General features: G+C 43.6%; 1 protein-coding gene across 2 annotated transcripts in view; it reads right to left on the bottom strand.

Annotated features, from left to right (window-relative positions):
* Nucleotides 1-23,107, bottom strand: part of SORCS3 (sortilin related VPS10 domain containing receptor 3) — a 586,552-nt gene that overhangs the window by 111,482 nt on the left and 451,963 nt on the right. The window contains exon 8 of one of the 2 annotated variants that reach the window (XM_059398521.1): nt 6,003-6,092. The exons of the other annotated variant lie outside the window; for it this stretch is intronic. Within the exon in view, the coding sequence (XP_059254504.1) occupies nt 6,003-6,092 (90 nt within the window). The remainder of the gene's footprint in view (nt 1-6,002; nt 6,093-23,107) is intronic. 2 annotated transcript variants of the gene reach the window in all.

The raw sequence follows: 23,107 nt of genomic DNA, 5'->3' as shown, positions 1-23,107 counted from the left end.
GCCCGAGAACCCAGTAGGAGGGGAAATAGCAGCTGCAGGAAATACAGATTAAATTCACTTACCCTGTTAAAAATGCAATAGAAATGCCGGGCTTTTCCCAGATGTTTTGGTTATAAAAATGAATGAGCTAAGTTATTTTAGACTAAACTAATGTAAAAGAAGTGGGGGAAAAAAAAACCGAAAACACTGGGGCACGGTCAGGATGGAAGGCAGCCAGGCTTGTTGTGCCTGTGGGGTGTATCACCTGACTTACAGGTACAGCAGGCTCAGGGGACAGGGTGCTCTCTAGCAACCAGGACCCTGGGAAGTTGGCTTGAAAAGTTCTTAATTTCCCTAAGTCACTTGGCTAATAAATGACATTACTAATATTTAAACCCAAAACTATCTGAACTCTGTTATCAGTGGGAATATAACTCAATATGCATCAAAATGACCTGGAGATCTTAAAAGCAGGCAGACTCCTAGGTCCCACTGCCTGAGGTTCTGAGTCAATGTGTCTGGTTGGGAAGGCTTAAGTCCCACCATCTGGACCAGCCTTCCAGACAAGTCAGGTGCATGCAGTCTGGGTCATCACTCCTTGAAAAAGCTCTGAGCTATGTGTCCTCTCTCCAAATAGATCTTCTAGTTGAATACGAATCAACCAATAATAACCAGAATATTATGCCTTCAAGAACAAATGATTCATTTTCAGTATACTGGTCTAATAGAGAGCTGAATGATAATAAACCATATTTCTTGAATCCTGCAACCTCAATCTAACCCCAAAGCATATGTCACCTCCTTCCGAAGAAAACGAAGATGTGCTTGCTACTCTTGAGAACAAGCAGAGCGAGATCTGATGGGTGATGAAGAGAGAGACTGAAGAGGGGGGAAAAGCAGTAAGGAAATTCTGGTTGGCACTTCAATAAACTGGAATTTGGACAGCATCAGACATAACCACACTCATGTTTTTATTTGGAGAACAATTATAAATAACACTCCCCCATACCCTCCCATTAAGTTGGAAGAATCATAGTTGCCTTTTGCAAACCTAACGTGAGACTTCATAGGTAAACAATGGTGAAAACACTTCCCTGTGATCGAAACATTTCATGTAATCTGGACTGAATGTAACTTCATTCACTATAACACACGCTATTCAGCATCTGCCATCCACCAGACAATAGAAATACAGAGAAAACCAAGATGTATAACATGACCTCAAGCAGATGCCCAATGGTGGTGGGAATGTCATGCCCTCCTTGCCTTCTGTGAATCTGACTAAGGTCCCTGGTACGGGTACTGATGGGAGTACAAATGCTTATAGATGGGGGCGGTCAAGGGGGCATCCATCAAAATGCGTGAAACCTGATTGGCTTGAAAGCAGTTTTTCCCTGAGGGAGGTGAGGACAGAGTGGCCCCACCATAAGGGGCCCTGCATTGGCCCACCTAAGTTTTACCCAGAAGGAAATACAAAACTAGCACAAGATTTTGAGGAGGAAAAGGGGATAATTAGAACTGCCCAGTGCAAAGATTTGGCTACACTAGGCCAGCTTAACTGTGAGATCCCAGGGTCCAAGGTGGATTTCAGTGGGGCAGGGGGAAGGCTTACAAGGTGGCTGCAACATCTCAGTAGTGATACATGAGGGCCTGGACTAAGGAAGCAGGTTTTCTATGAGACCCCTAAGAAATGGACTGGTGAGATATCAGGGAAGCAGAACCCACAGGGCGACAAAGGAAAAAGGCATATCTTTAATATGTCAGGTATGTGACCTACAAAATTCTCTCATTAGCATGCTCATACAATCATAATTAAATACTCATAATTAATATGCGTAATTATTTATTCTACATCAGTCTCTCTCATTAGCTCATAAGCTCCCAAAGAGCAGACACTGTGTCTTTCTTATGTATCACTGCATTTCTAGCACTTACTAAATATCCATAGCACATGGTGGATATCTAGTAAAAGTTTTTGTATGAATGAGTAGAGTAAGTAAACACAAGAAAGGGATGAAATTTTGGAGATATGATATAAGGTAGAGATACTGAGCTTAGGTCTAGAGTTTTAAAATGGTTTTTTTCAGGGGAAGTACTTTGAAAAAGCAGTCCAGGGTTCAATAGGTATGAGATGGGACTGTGAACATAGATGTCGCCGATATGACGAGAAGGGATGAGGTCACCCAAGAACCATGCAGAATACCAGGAGAACTTAGGATCATCAACATTTAAGGGTGGCAGGAGAAGGGGAATCAGAAAAGTGAATTAGAATAAAATATGCCACGGGGCGCCTTGGTGGCTCAGTGGGTTGGGCCGCTGCCTTCGGCTCGGGTTGTGATCTCAGGGTCCTGAGATCGAGCCCCACATCAGGCTCTCTGCTCAGCAGGGAGCCTGCTTCCCCCCCTCCCCCCGCCTGCCTCTCTACCTACTTGTGATCACTCTCTGTCAAATAAATAAATAAAATCTTAAAAAAAAAAAAAGATGAAATGTGCAGTTAGAAATGAAATGTTTTTTTAAACATTAAAAAAAAAAAAAAAAGAATAAAATATGCCACGAGGAGGAGCATCAGGTGTGAATTTTTTTTTTTTTTCTAGCAGTGTCAAGTGCTCCAGAAAGGTAGAAAGAAAGAAGAAAGGAAGGAAAGAAAGAAAGAAAAGCTGTAGAAATGTTTATTCGATTTGGCTGGGAGGTGTTCCCTGGTAGCAATGGCTAGAGGATTTTGGTGGAATAGGAGAGAGGGGTGTGGGAGACCAGAATACAGCTGACAGTGAGTTGAAGTGTAGATAGGAAGCACCAAAAGAAATTAGAATTACAGATAACATTTTAAGAAGTGTGGCTGTGACACAGCAAAGAAGGATAAATCAGTATTTGGGGAAATGTAAAAATTAAGGGAAATTGTCCTAAGGAAATTAAAGAAAAGGTTAATATCACTGTCATTATCATTATAATAAATTTTCTCAAGCATATTTCCCTCTCTTTCCTTTTATTATTCAAAATGGGATAAAACATCTTCTACTGTCAACTAAAAGCAAACCCAGATTTAGGTAGGGAGAGCCTTTATGTGCAAGACTATCGCAACAGGGAGAACACTCTGGCTATCCTCAAGTCCCTCAGGGTGATGGCAGGGGAGAATTATTTTTATGGAGAGAAAGTAAAACAAGGCTAGAGAGAACTGGATATGGGGAGCCGGGTGAGCAAGTGGTGGGAGAGGGGCCATTGAACAGGATACCATCCTCCTTAGTCAGCCGATTTTTAGAAGGCTTGTTAATAGGGGTTGTCCTGAGTTCTAGTGCCTGCTTAAGCGCCCAAGAGTGGCTCCAAGTTCGGAGGTTGGGGTGGGGAGAAGGCGAAAAGCCAGCCAAAGTTGAATTAGCCAGCATTTTGTCCAGTTTGTCCCCCAGTGGGGACAAAGAGTTCAGTTAACCATTTATAGATAAGGAATGAGAATTTGGTCTTATCCAAGGTAAACAGGCAGGCTTCTGTATCTTAGCGAGGGGCATGGGGAAGAGTGGGTTTTTATAGTGAGCTACTTCTAGGAACACAAAAGAGCTGGTTATTTCTTAAATCTCGCTGTTCTCCAGAAGCACTGGGCTCAGTAAAGTTCAATGGTATCATGATGCCCATTTCACAGGTAAAAAGACCTGGGCTCCTGGATAAGCAAGTGGCAGAGCTGGAAAGAAAGCTCAGGGTTTCTTGCTCAGAAGCTCCACTGCCTTTCAGCCAGGCTATACCACGGCTCTCGGTCATTTGTGCCCTCACCCCCTGCTGGTGCGTGGCTTCCATGCCCCTTCCCTGCCTCCCCCCATGCCCAGGGACTGGTTACGGAGGACTCAGCACAAGGTTGCCACTCCTAATAATGCCACTCATTATTAATGGTGTTCATTTCATTCTCTGCAAAACGCTCCGAGCCACAGAGCACCCCAGGGGAGCGTGTTCTGAACAGACAGGCTGGGAGGAGGTGTGTGAGGGCAGTGATGACAGGGGGGTTCTCCTTGTTTTTGTAAGCAAGACGCCCAACAGCAGAGGCAGCTCCTGGAACAGCAACTACTTGCTTAAAAGCCATTTCCATTTTTAAACACTCCCACCCTCTCTGTCCTCACCTCCTCGGCCTAGGCTGGGGAAAATCAGAGCCAATGCTGGCTAATAAAGGGGATCGATAACCATCCAGCTATTTTCACAGCAGCCCTCGTATTAATGAAGCTGCTCTGGATGGAGTTCTATAAAAGGGGCCTCGCGGATGGTACTCCGCCACGATAAATTGCCATGGGGTTGCTGACCGTTAATGGAGTGTTCCAGGGTTGTGATCAATCCCAGGCTTCATTTGTCCCCACCTGCAGCCACACTGCCCAGGGGAGCAAACTGTTTGTTTATCTTGGAAGGTTAAAAATACATGAAATATGCACACAGTGCAGAGACAGAAAAGGCCTTATGCTGGGGATATGGTTTGGAAAGTTCTCGAAGTACTTCTCCTGAGCCAATAGGTGGAAATCATCAAGTGAACTGCAAGAGGTCTTTCTCCTTCAGAAAAAGCCTGATTACTAACTTCTCCATCCTCCTTTTTTCTTAGCAGAGAAATGCTTTCCTGCCTGGGTTTAGAACATCTGATGGGGACATCCCGCAACCACGATGTTATAGAATGGTCCCTTACCAGCCAGTCACAGACAGGGGAGAGAAAATGAGGAGTTGATCCCATGGCCCCTGGGGCGACTTAATGCAGTCCCTGCTCATCCCCTCAGCCTCTCTACCCCTCTCTCTGCAACCCAGCCTCTTGAGATGGTGTTTAGTTTGTTGAATGGATATTCTCTCTCTTAAAATAGGGCCTATGTGTGCCTTTTCTATTGGTTTCCCAACCCATGTTTGCAGGGTTAACTCCTTAATCCTCTTACATCATCTTAAATCTCACTTTCTTAGGAAATTTGACCTCCGTATCTGTATAGGTAAGCTCCACCCATTATGTCACAATGGTCCTTGAACTTCTATACCTATAACACTCCCTACACCTACAATTGCTTGTTCAGTGTCTCTCTTCTCTACCAGAATATAAGCTCCACAAAGGCAGGGACCATTTGTGGCTTCTTTTGTACTCTCTCCATAGAGCTTAATTTAGTGCCTGGCACAGAGTAAAAGCTGAAATAGGAGAAAGAACAGTTCAATAGTTGAATAAAAGAAGGAGCAAACAAATGAATGGATTTATGTGTGCATGTATGAATGAATGAATGAATGAATGAAACAACCAGGGGTGACGATTACCCACCCTCTTGTCCCATAATCCCTCCCACCTCTGTGGTCATTCAGCCTTTCATGCTGTTTCCCAGCACCAGCTTACAGACCGGATGCTTTACAACATTACATTTGTTATGTGTCCAACCAGAACCTAGCCTTTTTTTGGAGCCTTTTTAGGTAATGCAATTGTATCCTGTCCATGTTTAGACTGAGGTTCTAGGATCCTTCTCCTCCAGGAAGTCATTGTTCACAAGGGATGGAGTCCACAGGATAGGTTTTAAGATTTTCCAACAAAGGAGTTAAAATGCCATCATTTGATATTAACATTATAGTAAATTATTCCTTTTTAATTACTCATAATGGCAGAAGGGAGCAGACACATAGGCAGTGCATTTACATTTTGCATTAAAATGTAGAGAGAAGCATGAACTCCACAAGACTCACCTGGGCACCTTTGTGCATACACACCTACAGTGTCTGGGCTCCTGTCGGGGCCCTTCTGAACCTGTCCCTCTATTTGGCAGTAAGGCCCTTGCATGAGGGAGGGACTCCCAGAAGGGATTGTGTGATAGCTCTCCTTTCACTGGGAAATGACTCCAGACTATACAGGATGTATGAGACAGGGAATCAAAGCTCTTGCCTACATGCCCCGCTGAGAAGAGAATAGAGAACCCAGGCTGGGCCATCAGCAGAGGCCAGAGCCCCACAGTGGCAAGTGAGGCTCAATGCCAGCTGTTCCCCAGGCAGAGGTCAAACCTCCCTGCAGTCCAACATGGCAGTCTCTCCCTGCTTGGACATACCTTGGGCAGGGAGTACTTGGGCAGCTTTATCTGGGCAAAGGCCTCTCTCCGATAGGACACGTAGTAGCTGGCTCTTCCACCAGTTGTCACCTGGATCATAAGGGAAACACAGAGAAGTCAGATGGGGCCAGGGATCATGGCCAAGTTGGAAGGTATTAGCTTCTCCATCAACAGCCACAATAGGTTTGTGATAACCTTTCAGAGAGTGTCCCTTCCTGGCACTGAGCCTCCAGTCCCACAGCACTGAGGTGTTCCCAAGTCACAACACTCAGATAACAAATAAGAAATGAAAACAGTCTTTCCCAATGGTTGACACCTTCAGTGAGAGCAGGGACTCTGAATTTGGTCACTGTGCTCTGCCTACATACACACCTAATACATAGTTTCAACTGCAAACAGAAACTACTCATGTGAGATGTACCCATGATCAATTTATTTTGCCTTAAAATAATTTTCTATTCCATTGCAATCATGATATGATTGTGAATTTTTTTTTTTCTGAATCCGAGTAACTACTATTGCTCAAAAGCTCTTGTTACTTGAAATTAATTTCATTTCTGTTCTGAGCACATTTTTTTCCCTTCATATTTACAAATCCATGCACTGAGAAAGTAGTTTTTGTTCCTTTCCATGTGCAGGTGATCTAAAGGAATCAAGGGTCAGAGGAAGAACTCTGGATTGGAAGGTGAGAAATCCTGAGTGTGAGTCCCAGCTCTGCTGTCTGATGGCTAGGGGAGTCAAGCTCTGTAATCCTGGGAAGGATAGATTCTTATAGGAACCTGGAAACCACTCCAAGAAATGGTCCTCTGGTCTGGGCTTGTTGAAAAGCCCTGCGAACATGGCACAGCTCTGCAGATGGTGCTTCAGCCCAATCATCCTAACTTGGGGGGGACATTAATATTCACCAGGGAAGTCACCATAGCCTGTTCAGAGAAAATAGCAGGACAACAGCAACCTGGCTGCCATACTGAGGAGGCAACTGCTGGAGGCCCCCTCTTTGTTCTCGTCACACGCTTGCTGGAGACAGGCCAGTCCTCCCACACCAGTCCAAACCTGGTGGCCATCCACAGTGGCTGCGGGGAGCAGGCGAGGTGCCACATCTATGGAAAGCCACCCATTGCTCCTCCCTCCAAGAGATGGCATCTCCTATGGCTCCCTGTATTTCTGCACAGATTGGAAGCACAGAGACTGCCAGGCAGAGAAAATGTTAAGAGTCCGAGTGAAGGCAGAACCTTGGAAAAAACTTGGTGCAAAGACTTAAGCTATGAATCAAGAGGAGAGATCAGTTTGGTCCCTGGGACCCTGGGATCACGACCTGAGCCGAAGGCAGATACTTAACCAACTAAGCCACTGAGGTGCCCCTGGTTTTTGTTTTTTGATAAAACATCTATTCTGAATCTGTATCATTCTGCACTGGCTTAGAGGTGGGGCATTCACATTAAGATCAATGAGTTGCTAAGAAGTTTTTTTCTTTTTAAAATAAATTTCAACTGCATAGAATCAGATTAAAATATAACCTTTGGTACTAAATACACAGTTATCACTAGTCCTTGCTTAATCTTATTTGTTTGTTTAATTTCCTTCCTTCTTTCCTTCCTCCTTCTCTCCCTCCCTCCCCCTCTCTCTCTTTCTTATTTTAAGTCCAGTTTAGTTAACATATAGTGTTATGTTAGTTTCAGGAATACAATATAGGGATTCAACAATTCTATATACTCCACAGTGCTCATCAAGATAAGTATCCTAATTCCCATCACTTATTTCACCATTCCCCCCACTCAGCTCCCGAATGGGAACCATCTGTTTGTTCTTTATAGTTAAGAGTCTGTTTTATGGTTTGTCTTTTCTTCTTTGCTCATTTGTTTGTTTCTTAAATTCCACATATGGCTGAAATCATATGGTATTTGTTTTTCTCTGACTGACTTATTTCACTGAACATAATACTCTCTAGATCCATCCACGTTGTTGCAAATGGTTAGATCTCATTATTTTTTATGGCTGAGTAATGTTCCATTATAGAGATCTATACCACATCTTCTTTAGCTACTCATCTACTGATGGACACTTGGGCTGCTTCCATAATTCGGCTGTTGTCAGTAATGCTTCAATAAACATAGTCATGCGTATCATCTTTTTGAATTAGTGTTTTAATTATAAATTATAAAACTAACACATGCACGCCTGTCAACCGAAGAACTAGAACAGTAGTTTTAAACTTAAGCTGCATCAGAATCACTTGGAAAGCTGCTTAAAACTCACACATCTGGGCCCCACCTTCAGAGTCTTTGAGTTGATCACTTTGGGGTGAGGTCCAGGAATTGTCTTTTCTAATGAGCTTCCAGGTGATGCTGATACTGCTGGTTCAGGGACCCCAATCCGAGCAGCTCAGAACTAGAACTTTAAAGACAACTGACATACACTTCTGTGCCTCCGTGCCCTACACCCATCATGACCCTGGCCTCCCTCTGAGATATAGCTATTTTCCTGATTTTGTGTTGAAAATGATGATAAAGTGTTTTTTTTTTTAAATTGGGGCAAAATTCCTATTATATAAAATTAACCATCTTAAAATGTAAAATTCAGTGGCATTTAGCACATTTGCAGTGTTACGTAATCTCTACCCAATTCTAAACAATTTTCATCACCCGTAAAGGAGATTTCATACCCAGTGATAAAGTTTTTAAATCCCAAAGTAAATGCTCCAGTCACTTATCATAGGCTTAAAAAATAGCTCTCTACAGGACACCCTGAATGTCACCCAGCTTGCCTTGGGGAAATAAAGCAGCATCAGAGAAGGCTAGTCCTGTTAGTGAATGCTGGCCAAGAGTACAGCAAATAAAAGAAACTTCTCCTGAGAAGACCTAGTAGGTTCCATAGGGAACAAGGTAAGAGCACCACTGAGCATCTGACCAGCCCCACAAACAAAACTGTGTCCCTTGGGGTTTCCAAATCACCAAGAGCCAAAGCAGAACAGAGTGGTCTCCTCAACAGGGTGATGGGCACCACCAATTTGGGAACTCTGCCCAGCTATGCCTGACCTGAATTGTCTTTTCTAATGAGTGAGAGATCCCAGACCTTCTCTCTCACAAGCTTACACACACAACTGAGAGACTTTGTGCTTGAGCAATCAAGATGGAGATTATACTTCAGGTACACGATGGGACGATCCAAACTACTAAGGGGCTGATGAAGCCCCAGGAGGCTAGAGGTTCTTCCAGTATCTAAGAATCAGAGTGTCTCCCAGTGATATCAACCTGGCTCCCATAGTTCTGCTTGGTCCTGGTTGTATCCTTCTCTGTATCTTCTACCATCTAATTGATGGTTTAATCTCACTTTAAGGCCAATGGGTTCCTGGATGGGTTTTTGGATGCTACCAATTCATTACAATTTCTCTCTCAACTCTTGGCCTCTGTTCTCTCTATTCCTACAGCCCTCTCAACATTCACTCTGTGGGACACATATTCCTTCAATCTTTCCTCCATGTCTTCTTATAAGGTTTCAACCTCCCCGATTCTTAGGAAGTGCTGGCCTCGTGGCCAAGTGATTGGTGAATACATAATAATAAAAGTAATGACACAATGGTCATTGATTGAGTTTCATCTACCATGCTCCAAAACTGCATGTAGCCATTATATAAATTATCCAGTTTCATCCTCATGACAACCCTTCAGAGACTACAAGATACTGAGTGACTTGCCCAAGATAAGATAAATTTGAACCCAGCAAAGTTTGGCTCTAGACCTATTCTCCCCCTCCTATGACTAAGAAGGGTCTCCATTCACCTCATTCATCTCACTATAACAGCAATACATTTTCTTGACTCCCAGATGTTTTTAAAAAACATATAAAAGTCTCTGTAATTAGCATGTGTATATAACCTTTCTTCATATTCCAGAAAATCTGTTATGACATTGATGGTGTATCTTAAAAATGAAATCTTCATAGAAGAGAGAGCGCGAGGTAATAACTAGATTTATAATAGCTACTATGCAATGAAAACTGATTACACAGAAAATGGGACAATGAGCAGTTTATACGCCATACTTCATTTGATTCTAATTATACATAATATAATACATAATACCTCTACTGGTCAGGAAATTGAGGCTGAGAGTGGTCAACTAACTTGCTTGATATCACACAGCTTTTCATCTGTGACTCTCCCCCATGTCCAAGCCCTTAATGAGGAATAAGTGCAACCCCAAAATGTCAGGTACGGAGCAGGGGCTCAACACTCATTGACTAACTTGTCAATAATGAATTGTGGGGATTAATCCACTCAACCAGAGATGCTTGGAGTTTGATTTCCTCCATTGTTTAGGGACTAATCCATGGATGGAGAGAAGAACTCTCCATTCCCACCCAGTACCTAGATGGTCACAGGAACTTATTTCTAGCACTCCCTACTTGGAAACCAAATCCTTACAGTGTTGGGAGGTTACCAAGCTGATGCTTTTGTTGCCTCTCCACTGTTATTTGTGTGACTCTCTGGCAACACACAAAGAAAGAATAAAGTTTAGTGACTATTAATCTATTTTGATGAACTTTTCTCTTCCTCACAAGCAAATCCACTGGCATTGTAAATCCCAGAGATTATTACCACTTTCCCTCCAAGTGACACCTTTTATTTTACATATGATGAATGTCATCCAATTATTTGCTCTGGGTCCATCCGTCATTCTAAATACTGAATTAGCTGGGTCTTTTCCTCTCTAATGACTGGCTCGTTAATCTGATTTTCTGGATTTCCATTTTACAGGTTTAATTGGGCTCCTGGCCAGTGAAAATGATTCCTTTGGACAAATGCACTGACCATTAAACACATCTGTCTCTTCTGACTTGTTCTCATTCTTACTGTAACCAAGTCTAACCTGACATATCTTTTATTTATTTATTTACTTATTTTAATTTCTCCTTGATTCTGGAAGATGGCTTGCCCTGGAGGAGAAAGAGAAATCTGCCAAAAAAAGAAAGAAAGAAAGAAAGAAAGAAAGAAAGAAAGAAAGAAAGAAAGATGGAACCAAAGTGCCTGGAGTCATGTTGAGTCTGTTTCTGCCATAGAGAGAAGAAAACTTGTAATATCTCTAGAGCTTGTAAGTGGGCATAGGTAATCTGGAAAGAGAAGCAAAACTTAACATTTCAGGTATCTATTATGTTAAGTGATTTACATTCATGATATTATTTAATATCCACACTAGTAATGACTACTATTACTATTATTATTTTTAGTAACATTAGCAGTACAAAGCATAAATATTAATAATATAACATACTCTGAGTATTTAGTATATACCAAACCCTGTTCCTCTGCACACACTAGCCTTCTATTTTATGTTCAGGTGAGAAACTGAGACCTAAAGAAGTTACACAACATACTCAAAGACACACTGCAAGTAAATGGTGAAGCTGGAATTTGAGCCCAAGTCTGTCTGACTGCAAAGCTTATGCTGGTCCCTCAGGCTACGTCGGGTTTCCAGACCTCTGTGGAGGAGAATGGATCCCGTGTCACTCAACTTCCCATTTCACCAGGGAAGATGCCTATGAGCAAAGCCAATCTTTTTATGTGAGGAATCATATCCATTCCTCAGCCCTCAGAAATCAATGCTCTATTGTTGCACGGGAGTGAACAGTGCTCCTACTAGCATTTGTGAATAAGAGGGACCAGAGTGGAAAGAATTCTGGCTGGCACAAGAAAAGCAGGAAATGACATTTAGAAGGTTTTCTAGCTAGAGGACCTTGCTGGGCCCAATATGATGTGAATAATCTGCCTACACAAGGGAAGTGGCCACCTGTACAGGCCTCCATTAGCGACTCCCACACAGCCCCTGCAGCAGCCCCTCCTCCTTCAAGAAACAAAAGGGAACCGCACAGTTGTTAGGATGCACAATTAACTTTTCCAATTTCTTTGCTCATTAATTCTATTCAGATTATTTAAAATAAATCTTGACATTGTTAGGCCTTTCTCTTCCTCTCCACCTACATAATTCCTTCAAAGATCACAGTTCTCTCTCAAGAACAAAGGAGCAGGATTTCACTGCTGGACCACAAAGTCGATAAATAACCATCGGTCTCATCAGGAAGTTGCTCTAAGTGTTGGGATGATCCTGGGGGCTTCTCCACAGCAGGCTACATTGCCCCTGCCAGCTTACGCTCTTTTTCCAGAAATGTTTTGCTAAGGCACCACACTAGAGGTCTGGAACCACATGACATCTTACCAGCAAGCCATCTCCTCTGCTAGATTCCTTGATGTTGAATTTAGTGTTTGTCAAACTGATGTTTGTTCATTTTATGTCCTGGAGGCTGTGTGATATTAACATAATATGCAGTTTTATCTGCCTGTTTCTAGAAAGAGTGGGTCTATCTATTACCTACCACTTGTACACTGTGCTGAGGCTGAAACCTCTTTGGAACAGATTTGCACATAAAATCTTTTACTGGGGCCCTAACACAATAAAATATTTTACTGGGGCCCTAACATAACCACCCCCAAAATAACCTCACCAAGAATAGATTTGGAATAAGATGGTCGACACTGAAGCCAATATTGTTCTCTCAATCTGTAGTGTGTGTGGGGGCGGGGGTGTGCTGGAGAGAAGGTGAATACTAAGGTTGGCCAAAACATACTGACAAAGAACTGTCACCTGGGCCGACCCTTGCCAAGACTTCTTGGAACTTACACTGCCTACTCGGATTGGTAGGAAGGGAGAGTAAAGGTGGCGAGTCAGAAAAGCACAGGGGGAAAGACTCATGTCAGGTCTACCCACAGCCCTAGGAGAGGAATCAATCGCCTGATTCTGAGTCTGTTTTTTCAAATACATTTCCAATTACATTTTTTCAAAGAAGGCTCTCCCTCTGATTTTTTAGCATTATAGTACATTGGTTGGGATCCCAGACCTGTGTTTCAGTCCTGCTTTTGCCACTTGCTGGTTTGGTGATCTTGGACAGGTAATTACTTTAACCATCCCAGTTCTTCCTCTGGGAAGTGGAGACATCAATTCAACCCAACAACATGCTATCATGAGGAGTAAACACAGTACCGATGTAAAGAGCCTTAGATCTGAAACTGCCACATGCTACATGCTCACTGCATAGAACATGCACCTGCCAAGCTAGAAGGCAGTTGCTTGCACCCCTTGACCAGGGGCTGACTGGGGGCTGACCACGGTGGCAGTTTATATATGCCAACTGGAGGCTTTAGGAAGTGCTGGTGTTGCCACATGGGCTACCTGGTCAGAAGAGACCAGGGAGAGAGGACTGAAATTTTTTCTGGGACCTCTGGGCAGGATGATCTCATGGAGACAACACCTATGAACCCAATGAAGCCAATGTGTTTCGTGCTAGAGATTGAACCATTAATGGCTGCAAAACTTATCTTTGTGTTCTGGCTTTTATGATTTAGAGGGAGGGGAAGAAGTTCTTGGAATGTACATTTGACCCTTCAGAATGGAAGTCCTTGCCTTCCCTCTCCTAACATTCTTTTTTTTGGGGGGGGAGGGTTCAGGGAGACAGAAAAGGCAAAGGTGAGTAGAGAAATAAAAAAGAACAGATAAGGACTTGAATTGTCATCTCGGAGCACAAAAGGTGGGAGCCCCTTGAATATCTATCTATCTACCTACCTATGTATAATTATATTTAATTTAATTAATATAATAGCTAAAAAGCCAAAACCTAAACAGTCTACTTTGAGTGTTCCAGATCAGGATACCAGAGCTGCCTTTAAAAAAAAAAAAAAAAAAGCAAGCAAGCAAGCAAGCGAGCACTACCCATGGAAACCCTACAGTGGCATGTTAAAAATTCAGCAAAACATCCCCTCGCTCCCCTTCTCAGAAATGCCCCTGGTCTAGGTAGACTGCAAGTTTCATGTGGCTTCAGGAAAGATGGGGCCAAGGAGGCCGGAGCAGATATTGCAAGGAGTCTAGCATCTATAGACTTCTTCCTCCTAAGTAAGTTTTCTCTTTGACTTGAGATCACTCATAGCCTTTTTCCTCTCTATAGGCTGACGTTATGAGGTTAGCTCAGTGACTGAAATCTTCCCAAGCCAGATACCAGTCTCTGTCTTTTCTCTAGTTTTCCAGAATTTCAGAAAATAAATACAAAAGAGTGGGAAAGAAGAAGAAGGAAGAAGGGTGTGCGGTCCTGGTGTGCGCGACCTCCGTGCTTCTAGTTTCAGCTCCACTGGTTATCAGAGAGGCAACTGGCATGGTAACTAATCTCTTGGAGTTTCAGGGCTATTGTTCCATAAAAAGGGAACAAATAATTACCCTTCTCTTACAGAGCAGTAAATGAGATAATAAAATGCTTTCATGGAACTGTAAAGTGTTCTACAATGTAATGACCAGAAGGTTATAATTGACCTATGGTATGTACCTAAAAACCCTAAGATGTTAGAAGTTTTTCACTGGAAAATTGCTGTAGATGGAAAGTTTGTGTTCCCCACAAATTCCTATGTTGAAACCTAATCCCCAGTGTGATGGCATTTGGAGGTGGAGCCTTTGGGAGGTGATTAGGTCAGGAGGGTGGGGTCCTCAGGGAAGGGATAAGTGCCTTTATTAAAGAAGCTCCATTGAGTTCCCCTGCCCCTTCTGCCCCATGTCTATGAACCTGGAAATGGGTTCCCTTTAGCCACCAAATCTGCCGGTACCTTGATCTTGGACCTCCAGCATCCAGAACTGTGGGAAAGATTCTGTTATCTGTATGTAAGATCCTGTTGTGTGCTGTATCTAGCAGTATGAAGAGACTAAGACAAAAATCAAGCCAATGATCCAGACGGGTCCACTCTGTTGATTGTTTGGCGGGGGTGCAGGGCAGGAAGAATTTAAATTCTCCAGTGGGGCTATAGCTATCCACAGACTGGTGGGCCATAAGGATGTCACAAAGGAAGCAGGAAATGGATAGGCTGAGATAAAGAGGAGACGTGTATTCAGCCACCCAAGATGAATGGCGGCCCTATACCGCCACTTAGAGAATGATTAATTTTACCGATATGTTCGAGATATTTTCCATTTCCTAAAAAGGCAAGGCAAACAAAGTCATTAATTTTCTAGAGAAACAGGGATGCTTCTTTGGGACCTGGGATTTCCAGGCGGCCTGGGAAATATGTGTGGGCTGCTAAATATGACAGCAAAACTTCACCAACATGGGACTTGCATGCCTCATGAGTGAATTTTGGGACAGCAGTGGACAGATTTATACCATCTGTCAAGCTGTTTCTCAGGAAACACCACCACTTCCCCAAGAGAGCCGTGAATATTTGTGAAATGCCAACTGCTACTTGGAGCCTCCCCGTTGTACTCCTCGTGTCAGGCCTTTCCTGTCCTCCATCGGCGGAAGCACCACTGGCGAGTCAGGCTCTGCACCCACACTCTGTCTGTGCTCTCTGCTCTCATGCACAATGACCACATGGAGGAGATCCTTTGCAGTCCCACTTTGTTGGTGAGTTCACTGACTGCATAGGATCATGCAGCTCCAAAGTGGTCGAGCCTGGATTTGAACTTGGCTCTCAAAATCCTGACGACACCCACTAACACTACAACCCCGAACAAACCTGAAGTGTCTCCTACAGAGCCTTTCTAAAGAATGGTTAATTTAGGACCAATTACCTTGAGGGACTTACCATGACCCAGATCACGAGAAGCCCCCAGCATCACTGAAATCGCAGGGACTTGCATCACAAACTACCTCCCTAAGGAAGCCTCTCCACCCCAATTTCCCAGTGGGAATTCATCTTTTCTTCCTCTGATTTTTAGAACTCTTTGTTTGTCGCCTTCTCACTGCACTTACCAGCTGCTATTCTAAATTATGGGAAACTGGTACCTTTCAGTTCTCTTGTACTATTTTCTATGGTAGATAATGTGCTATATTCCCATTTTGCCCTCTCTTAGTAACTGGCACCCATGTCATAACAACTAATATTTCTAGAGGACTCTATTCCCTGCCATTAGTTTTTACTATTGGACTGAATCTCATTTGGTCAGGGCACAACCCTGTGAGGGAGGTCTAATTACATCCCCATTTTAGAATGAAGGGGCCTGACTTTAGGTCACCTTGCTACTAAAAGGTGAGGCTCAAAGCCAACCACAGAACGTCTGCCTTGAATCCCCAGGCTCTTTTCAGGTTGCCAGGCTGCTTCAGTCTGTGTCTGCTGAGTCAAGATCAGAAAAAGACAAAGTGGTGATAATTGCATGGGTTTCGCAAGTGGGTCGTGATTTTACATCAAATACTCCTTTGAGTGTTTGGCGACATAACATGACGATAAGAGAGTGTGCTTTCCTGTGGGGAACGGAAGCAGATTCCAAGATAATCTTCTCCACCTACTGCTGAATCCACATGTTAATTAAGGATCTGGCCAAATCCCCATCATTCCTTGAACACTGCTCATGTTTAGACATCTCATGATGGGTCCTGGCCCCAATTCTACTATATGTTGCACATACCATTCAGTGAGCAAAAACTTACCCAGCACTCTTGTGCCCAGGCTATTTCAGTTACCATGGGAGTCATAGGACCGTAACCTCATGGAGTTTACCATTTCTTTGTAAAAGCAAGCCTAACATATAAGATATACAAATGACAACATAACACCGGTGATAGTGCTCTGGTACCCTGAGCCAGTTAAAGGCTGGGTGCTGGACAAGTGACCCCTCAGAGCCACAGTACTTGACTAGTTATTTTCACTTGATCTTAGCCAAAAGGCCGAGAAGCGATTGACTCTATTTATTTTCATGCTCCTTCTAAGATCACCAAAATCAGGGTACACACGACACACCTGCACACACCTGTAATATAGAGCATATACATATATATGTGCATATATGTGTAATATACATGTGCATGTATGTGTAATATACATGTATATATGTGTAATACATATTATATATATGGATGTAGTGTTATTGACAGCCCCACTACCTTTGGAGAAGAATGGGTTCTCACCACTAAAGGACTTTCTGTTTGCTGAGCAGGATGATGGATTTGAAGATGGAACAGTGGATTAGCCAGGATACCACTACAGTGCTCTATATAAGCAAGGGTGGGATGGAGAGAAAAGGTGGGGATATGATGGGGATAGATCTTGAAGGAAGAGAAAGATCGCGGCGCATCTGGAGAAACTGCAGGAAGTGAGATGCAAGACAGTGGGTCACTGGTTATTGGTTCCCAAAGTGCTGCTTCAAGAAAGTATGCCAAGAACCAGGGGGTGTGTGTAGGTTTTATTATGGGTTTTTTCTGTGTAGTATCTGACATAAACACTATGCTTCACTCTTGCTTGACATTTCCAATAAAAAGTTTACACCACTCTGCTCAATAACCTTATTACGATTTTATTTTTTTTTTCTCGTTGCAGAGGTTCATATCAAGAACGTAGATATGCTTCAAGAAAATGCCCAAGAGTTAAAGCTGGATTACCAGAAATTTATCTTTCTGGACCTTTTTGATTACTTATTTAGTTCTTTGTTGTGAAAATTCACAAAGAGCCTTGCATCAGAAGCCTAGACATGGATTTTGTACCTTCCTCACCCCTCCCTACTGGCTACCATGGGTCTTTGGGAAAAGCACTTAACTGCTTCCAGATCTCAATTTCATCCTCCCATGAGTGGGCACACTCACAACATACTGGTCCAACATGCACCAGACACAAATTAGGGACTTAAGAATCTCATGCCCTGTGCTCCGTATCCCTTCACATCCCAGGTCCTGATTTCCTTAGCACGAGCATCTTCTTCAATTCACATCCCAAGATTCTCTGCTGTCAGTTTCTTCTGTTGTCATTCAATAACTCCACAAACATGTTTTGTGCTGCTACTTCATGTGAAGGGTTTCTGCTCCTACTTACTGCCCCTTACACATGCCTTGACCTAATTGGCTCAAAGTATAAGAGTATTTAGGTTGGGATTCTCATTTAAAAAGCAGAACGAGTGCACTGGTATCAGACAGCCTTGGTCAAAATCTCTGCTCCACTCTTCACTGGCTGGGTGACCTTAGGAAAAGAACTTCACCTTCCTGTGCCTCTTCTGTGAGGCAGAGGTAAGCGTAGGACTTCCCTCCTAGGATGTCATGACAACAAAATGCCTTAGTACCATGCCTCGCTCACACCAGCCACTCAGCAGGTGTTACTAGTACTATTACATGACATTGACTCTGCAAGAACTACAGATTATTCAATAAGAAAATTAGCCAAGAGGTAAAAATCACAGAGGAAGGCAGAAAACACATCTTAAATAAGAAAATGATGAGGCTTACAGTGTTTTATCTACGGAAGGGTTCTGTTCAATCAACTTCACAAGGACTCCTATCAGACATTTCAGAGGAAGGAAGGAAGCCACCACTTCCATGCCTCCCCTCCTACGCACACATGGAATACCTAAGAACCAATTACACAGCAGAGCGAAATAATAAACACAATCATATTAAGAGCACTTTGATCATTTCTCCCTACTGCAATCTGGAAGCAATCGCCACCTGGGGCAAGCAGCAAAACCTCAGGCGTTTATTCCGGAGCCTCGGACAGAAGGCCTTGGGGTTGGAAGACTCTCCACGCCAACTGCGTTCACTGCCATTACCACTGTGCATTGCAATGAGGTGTGCACCCCTCCCGAGGACATTTCTCAGGGGACAAGGTGGAAGCAATCTTGTCCAGAGGTTACAAGGCCAGGGAGAGAAAGGAAGTGGCTAAATTCATGGTCCTGTCACATACACACTGGATTAGAGAAAACAAGGACAGAGAGAATGGAGATGAAAGAATCAGACAATTTTAAAAAATCTTAAAGCAGGGAGAGGGGAAAAGCCAAGCAGTTTTCTCTCCCTCTCTCTCTCTCTCTTTTCTATTTTGCAACAGATGATTCATTTGCAGACCGAAACCTAACAGCAGTTGGTATAGTAAAGATGAAATAGTTGGAGGAAGAACAAGAGTGCTAAAAACGAAAGGCAGGAGGGAGTCAGGCTGGCAAAGGGGGAGTGAATCCCCAGTGCTTTCCTGCCCTTCCTGGCTTCCTCCTACTGGCTTCTGCCCACTGGGGATAGCAGCATCCTGCTGTCTCCCAGCCCTGCCGCTCTCCTGGGCTGGAGCACAGGCAACCCCCTGCCTGTAGGCACTCCTCCCAGGAAGGCAGGGGTAATCAGGCCCATCTTCATTCTATTACTTCCATAATCGGCTTCTAATGTTCTGTTCGATAGATGTGGGGCCGACCAGACCAAGTGCTTGAACAGCTGCTCGGGCCATGGAGCTTTTCTCTGTGCCATTGATCACAAAGACAAAAATCAATCCTGGCTAAGGAGAAAGAAGTTAAAAATAAATTGCTGGGATTGATTTCTGTTCAGACCTTCCGACTCCCAGTTTAGAAAGGGGGAGGGAAGAGTGCGCGCGGATCCACCTGTCATGAAATCATTTCATATGTCCCCATCTCAAAAGCAGAATCTGGAGGTATTTTACATGAACATATGCAGGTGTGTGTGCACACAAACACACAGGTCTGCATGCACAGAGTTTTCTAATTTATGCTCTTATTTTATTGTTGCCTTTTAATACCTATCAGAGATGGGAATCATGTGAATCATAAACTCCCATGAGAAAAGGGCTGGAGTTTATCACCTTCACTATCAAATCTCCGACGTGGGGTCCCATGCTTTGTGGATAGCAGTAACTCCGGAAATACTTGTCAAGGGACTGACAGAATAAATGAATTGATGAAGTCCCTTCTTCGCTCTGATTGGCTCTTGCAATTATGTTTATTTCTTCATTGCTGGATCACAACATGTAATTATTTATCTTCTTCATGGTTCTGCATACATATGATCTCTCTCTCTCTCTCTCTCACTAGACTAAAAGGCCCCCTAGGGTAGGAACCTTTACTTTTGTGCTTTTTAATTTTTGACCTATTGTACTATCCACCTTGTGCCCTCAGTAGATGTATGTGAAAGGAAAGGAGGAAAGAATGGTTCAGCAACTCTTTTTTTTTTTTTTAAAGATTTTATTTATTTGTCAGAGAGAGGGACAGAGAGTGAGCACAGGCAGACAGAATGGCAGGCAGAGGCAGAGGGAGAAGCAGGCTCCCTGCCGAGCAAGGAGCCCGATGTGGGACTCGATCCCAGGATGTTGGGATCATGACCTGAGCCGAAGGCAGTGCTTAACCAACTGAGCCACCCAGGCATCCCGGTTCAGAAGCTCTCTTAAGGGATTAGCTACAACCTAAATATCTTTCGATTTGCTTCTGACATTGGAGAAATAAGTTGGGAAATACTTCTGAATAACAGTCCCCTGTCCATCCATGTTAAACTAAACGGAGCATCTTGGAGAGTGAGCAGACTTGTGGAATGGTAGCATTAGGAGGGAACTCTGGAGTCATGTACCCCACTGCCTTCCACACTGGATTCCATGAAGTTCTGGAATCCTACAGTGATACCTTGGAGGTGTCCACAATGGATGATGAAGAGGCTGAGTGGGTGGGAGAATTCGTCCAGTCCCTCACTCTCCTTAAACTGGATCCATTCCACCTGTATCTGGTTTATAAAGGTGAGGGCCCAGGGTCACTGAGGGAGTTAAGGGTGAGACCAGACTTAAACCCAGGAATGCTGTACTGCCCACCCCTCTCCTCCATCGACCTGCCCAGCCCATCCTGTGGCGCACTGTCTCCTACCACAGAATGGTCTCTTCCTTTGAGCACTGGATGGTCCTAAATTTAGACTCCTCAAGTCAATTCTCCAGTTGGAGGCCTAGCTTGAGCCTTACCTTCTCCAGAAAAGTATCTTTGATCATATCAAGCCTCATGAGTCTCCCTTAACCTGAGAAAAAGCCCAGCACTTTCTCAAGAGCTTCTGAACATTGCTTAGGGTAAGAGTACGGCCATAGAGTCCCAACCCCTCACCTAGTCTGAAACAAAATGAAGACACCATTATATGACCTTCATTTAGAATAACAGGGACACATTAAGTGCTCAACAAATGTTTGTTGAATGGATGAATGAACGAACTATTAATCCTTCTGTCTCAGAACCTATCACTGCCCAGAGCACTCAGTAGGTGCTCAATCAAATTAAGCAGATCGATCAGCCACTGGCTCTGCCACTATTAAACTCTAAAAAGACCTTAGTTCTTAACCGATGATCATGATGGGTTTCAGAATCAGATTCTTAAAAGTTGCTTGCGAAATCCAAAGCATTTGTTTACCCCATTAGCTAGCTACAGAGGTAAAGGCAGAGCGATTAAAATTTTTAAAAGCTGAAACTCTGAAATAAATAGATCTGTATCCTAGTTAGAATGGTAATGGGGAGAGGAGTGGACTTAATAGTCTTCTTCTCAGTCCACAGCCCAAATGCCTTTATTATCAGCACTGTCGTTTTTACAATACAATTATCTTTAATAGGGGAAGGCCCCAGGAAAGGCATTTCCTGGGAGCTATGCTTCGGAAGAGAGGGTGTGGGGAACTTACTGGGACTTGGAAGGGAAAGACAATGGGGAGACCCAGCTGGGTCATGATTCAGTAGCTCCTCTGCTCCCAGGAATGGGACTCCAGAGAAGCTGTGCCAAGAAGCACATGACGGAAACTGGGTAACTCATGGCGAGAGGTACAAGGAAAGTGGGGAAAGCTGAAGAAAGTGGAGGCCCGGATGGTAATGAAGATTAACCATGCTGCCACTCACACCGCCACCACCCCCCACCCTAGAGATGAGTCTTTGAATAATCCTCTAAGTGCTTCTGAGGGACAGCTCTCAGAGGTACAGGCATGATTGCATTGCACTGAATCCCATTAAGCCTTTCTTGGGTTAATGGTGCAGAAAGTTTCTGATCTGAAACAAAATTGAAACAGATCCTGACAAACAGTCCACAGAACAAGGAGGGAGGAAGGCTTCCCTGCCCCTGGTGTCTACCACCATAGAGGCAGCAGCTACCTCTCTTCCACTTTTACAGCATCTGGAAAAGTTTCTGGGAAAAACCGGCGATGCAGGGTTAATGTGAAGATTCTTCACATTGGGAAGACAAAATGAGAAATAGATCACTGTCCTCCTTATGAACCCAGGCAGCTCTGATATCATATCCCAACCCTGCCGTCACTGAGCTCCGGGACAAAGGGGGATTCTCTGAACCTCTTTGAAATTCTCCATGGAACACTAAAGAGAATAATGTCCATCACACCGAGATCCTGTGAAGATTAAAGTAGAATTAAAGAAAATAAAATGCAAGCTTAGCAGTCAACCATTTAGCAGGAAATATGAGACACCACAAATCAATCGTGACAACCATTCTTTCAGTTTGCTGATGGGTGGGTTAAAAACTGGTGGTGGGGTTACCTGGAAAGAGCATTCTGACGCATCACTGCTTTGAAAACAGGAAATTGCATATTTTCCAATATGGAAGAGATTGAGAGCGGCTGATCTGCCTCCTTTGGGCTGAATTACAGAAACACTCGTGGTCCTCTGGACAACATATCTAATTTCCAGACCAGAATGCACAGGCCGCATCTAATCATGAGGCTCCTGGATAATTAAACACAACGAGTGCCACCCTTCCTATAAAATATACTGCGCCCAGAATCTATGCCACTACTCTTCCTTCTCAAGCCCATGGAGACACCACTAATTAACAGCAGCAGTCTTTCCTACTGAACCACAACAACACAGCCTTCTATGCAGCTATTACTAATTACCCAAAGGTGATACACAAAACGAAAACAACTTGACACCCCGAAGCCAGACATATCCCATTCATGTACTACTAGAAAAGCAAATAGTTGTGCTATAATAACAGGGCAAATGACAGAACAATTCTCAGAGATTAAGGGAAAAGATCCCCTACAATGCTGGCCTCACAAGTAACAAGTATTGTAACTTTCATGGAGCTTCTGCAGATCTCTTGGGGAAAAACAAGTCTTCATCATTCATTAGGGACATGAACTGCAAAGCCCTGAATGGAGTGAAGAGATCACCAAGCCTCAAGGATTGCTGGGCATTCAGGAAAGGAACAGCCCCTCTGTGAGCTGCTCTGTCTCAGCAGGAGGCACAGAGGACTCATCAGCATCTGAATGGGAACTGGTGCCTAGAGAATCAATGAGATGGGATTGGTCAGAGAGAGCCTGGGAAGTGAGCAGAGAAAGGGAACCTATGAAAAGCTCTGAGAAC

Source organism: Mustela nigripes, chromosome 4 (genome assembly GCF_022355385.1).
Source record: "Mustela nigripes isolate SB6536 chromosome 4, MUSNIG.SB6536, whole genome shotgun sequence".
Taxonomy (NCBI): Eukaryota; Metazoa; Chordata; class Mammalia; order Carnivora; family Mustelidae; genus Mustela; species Mustela nigripes.
The sequence above is the reverse complement of the archived record's forward strand: the minus strand, read 5'-3'. Positions and strand labels throughout refer to the sequence as shown.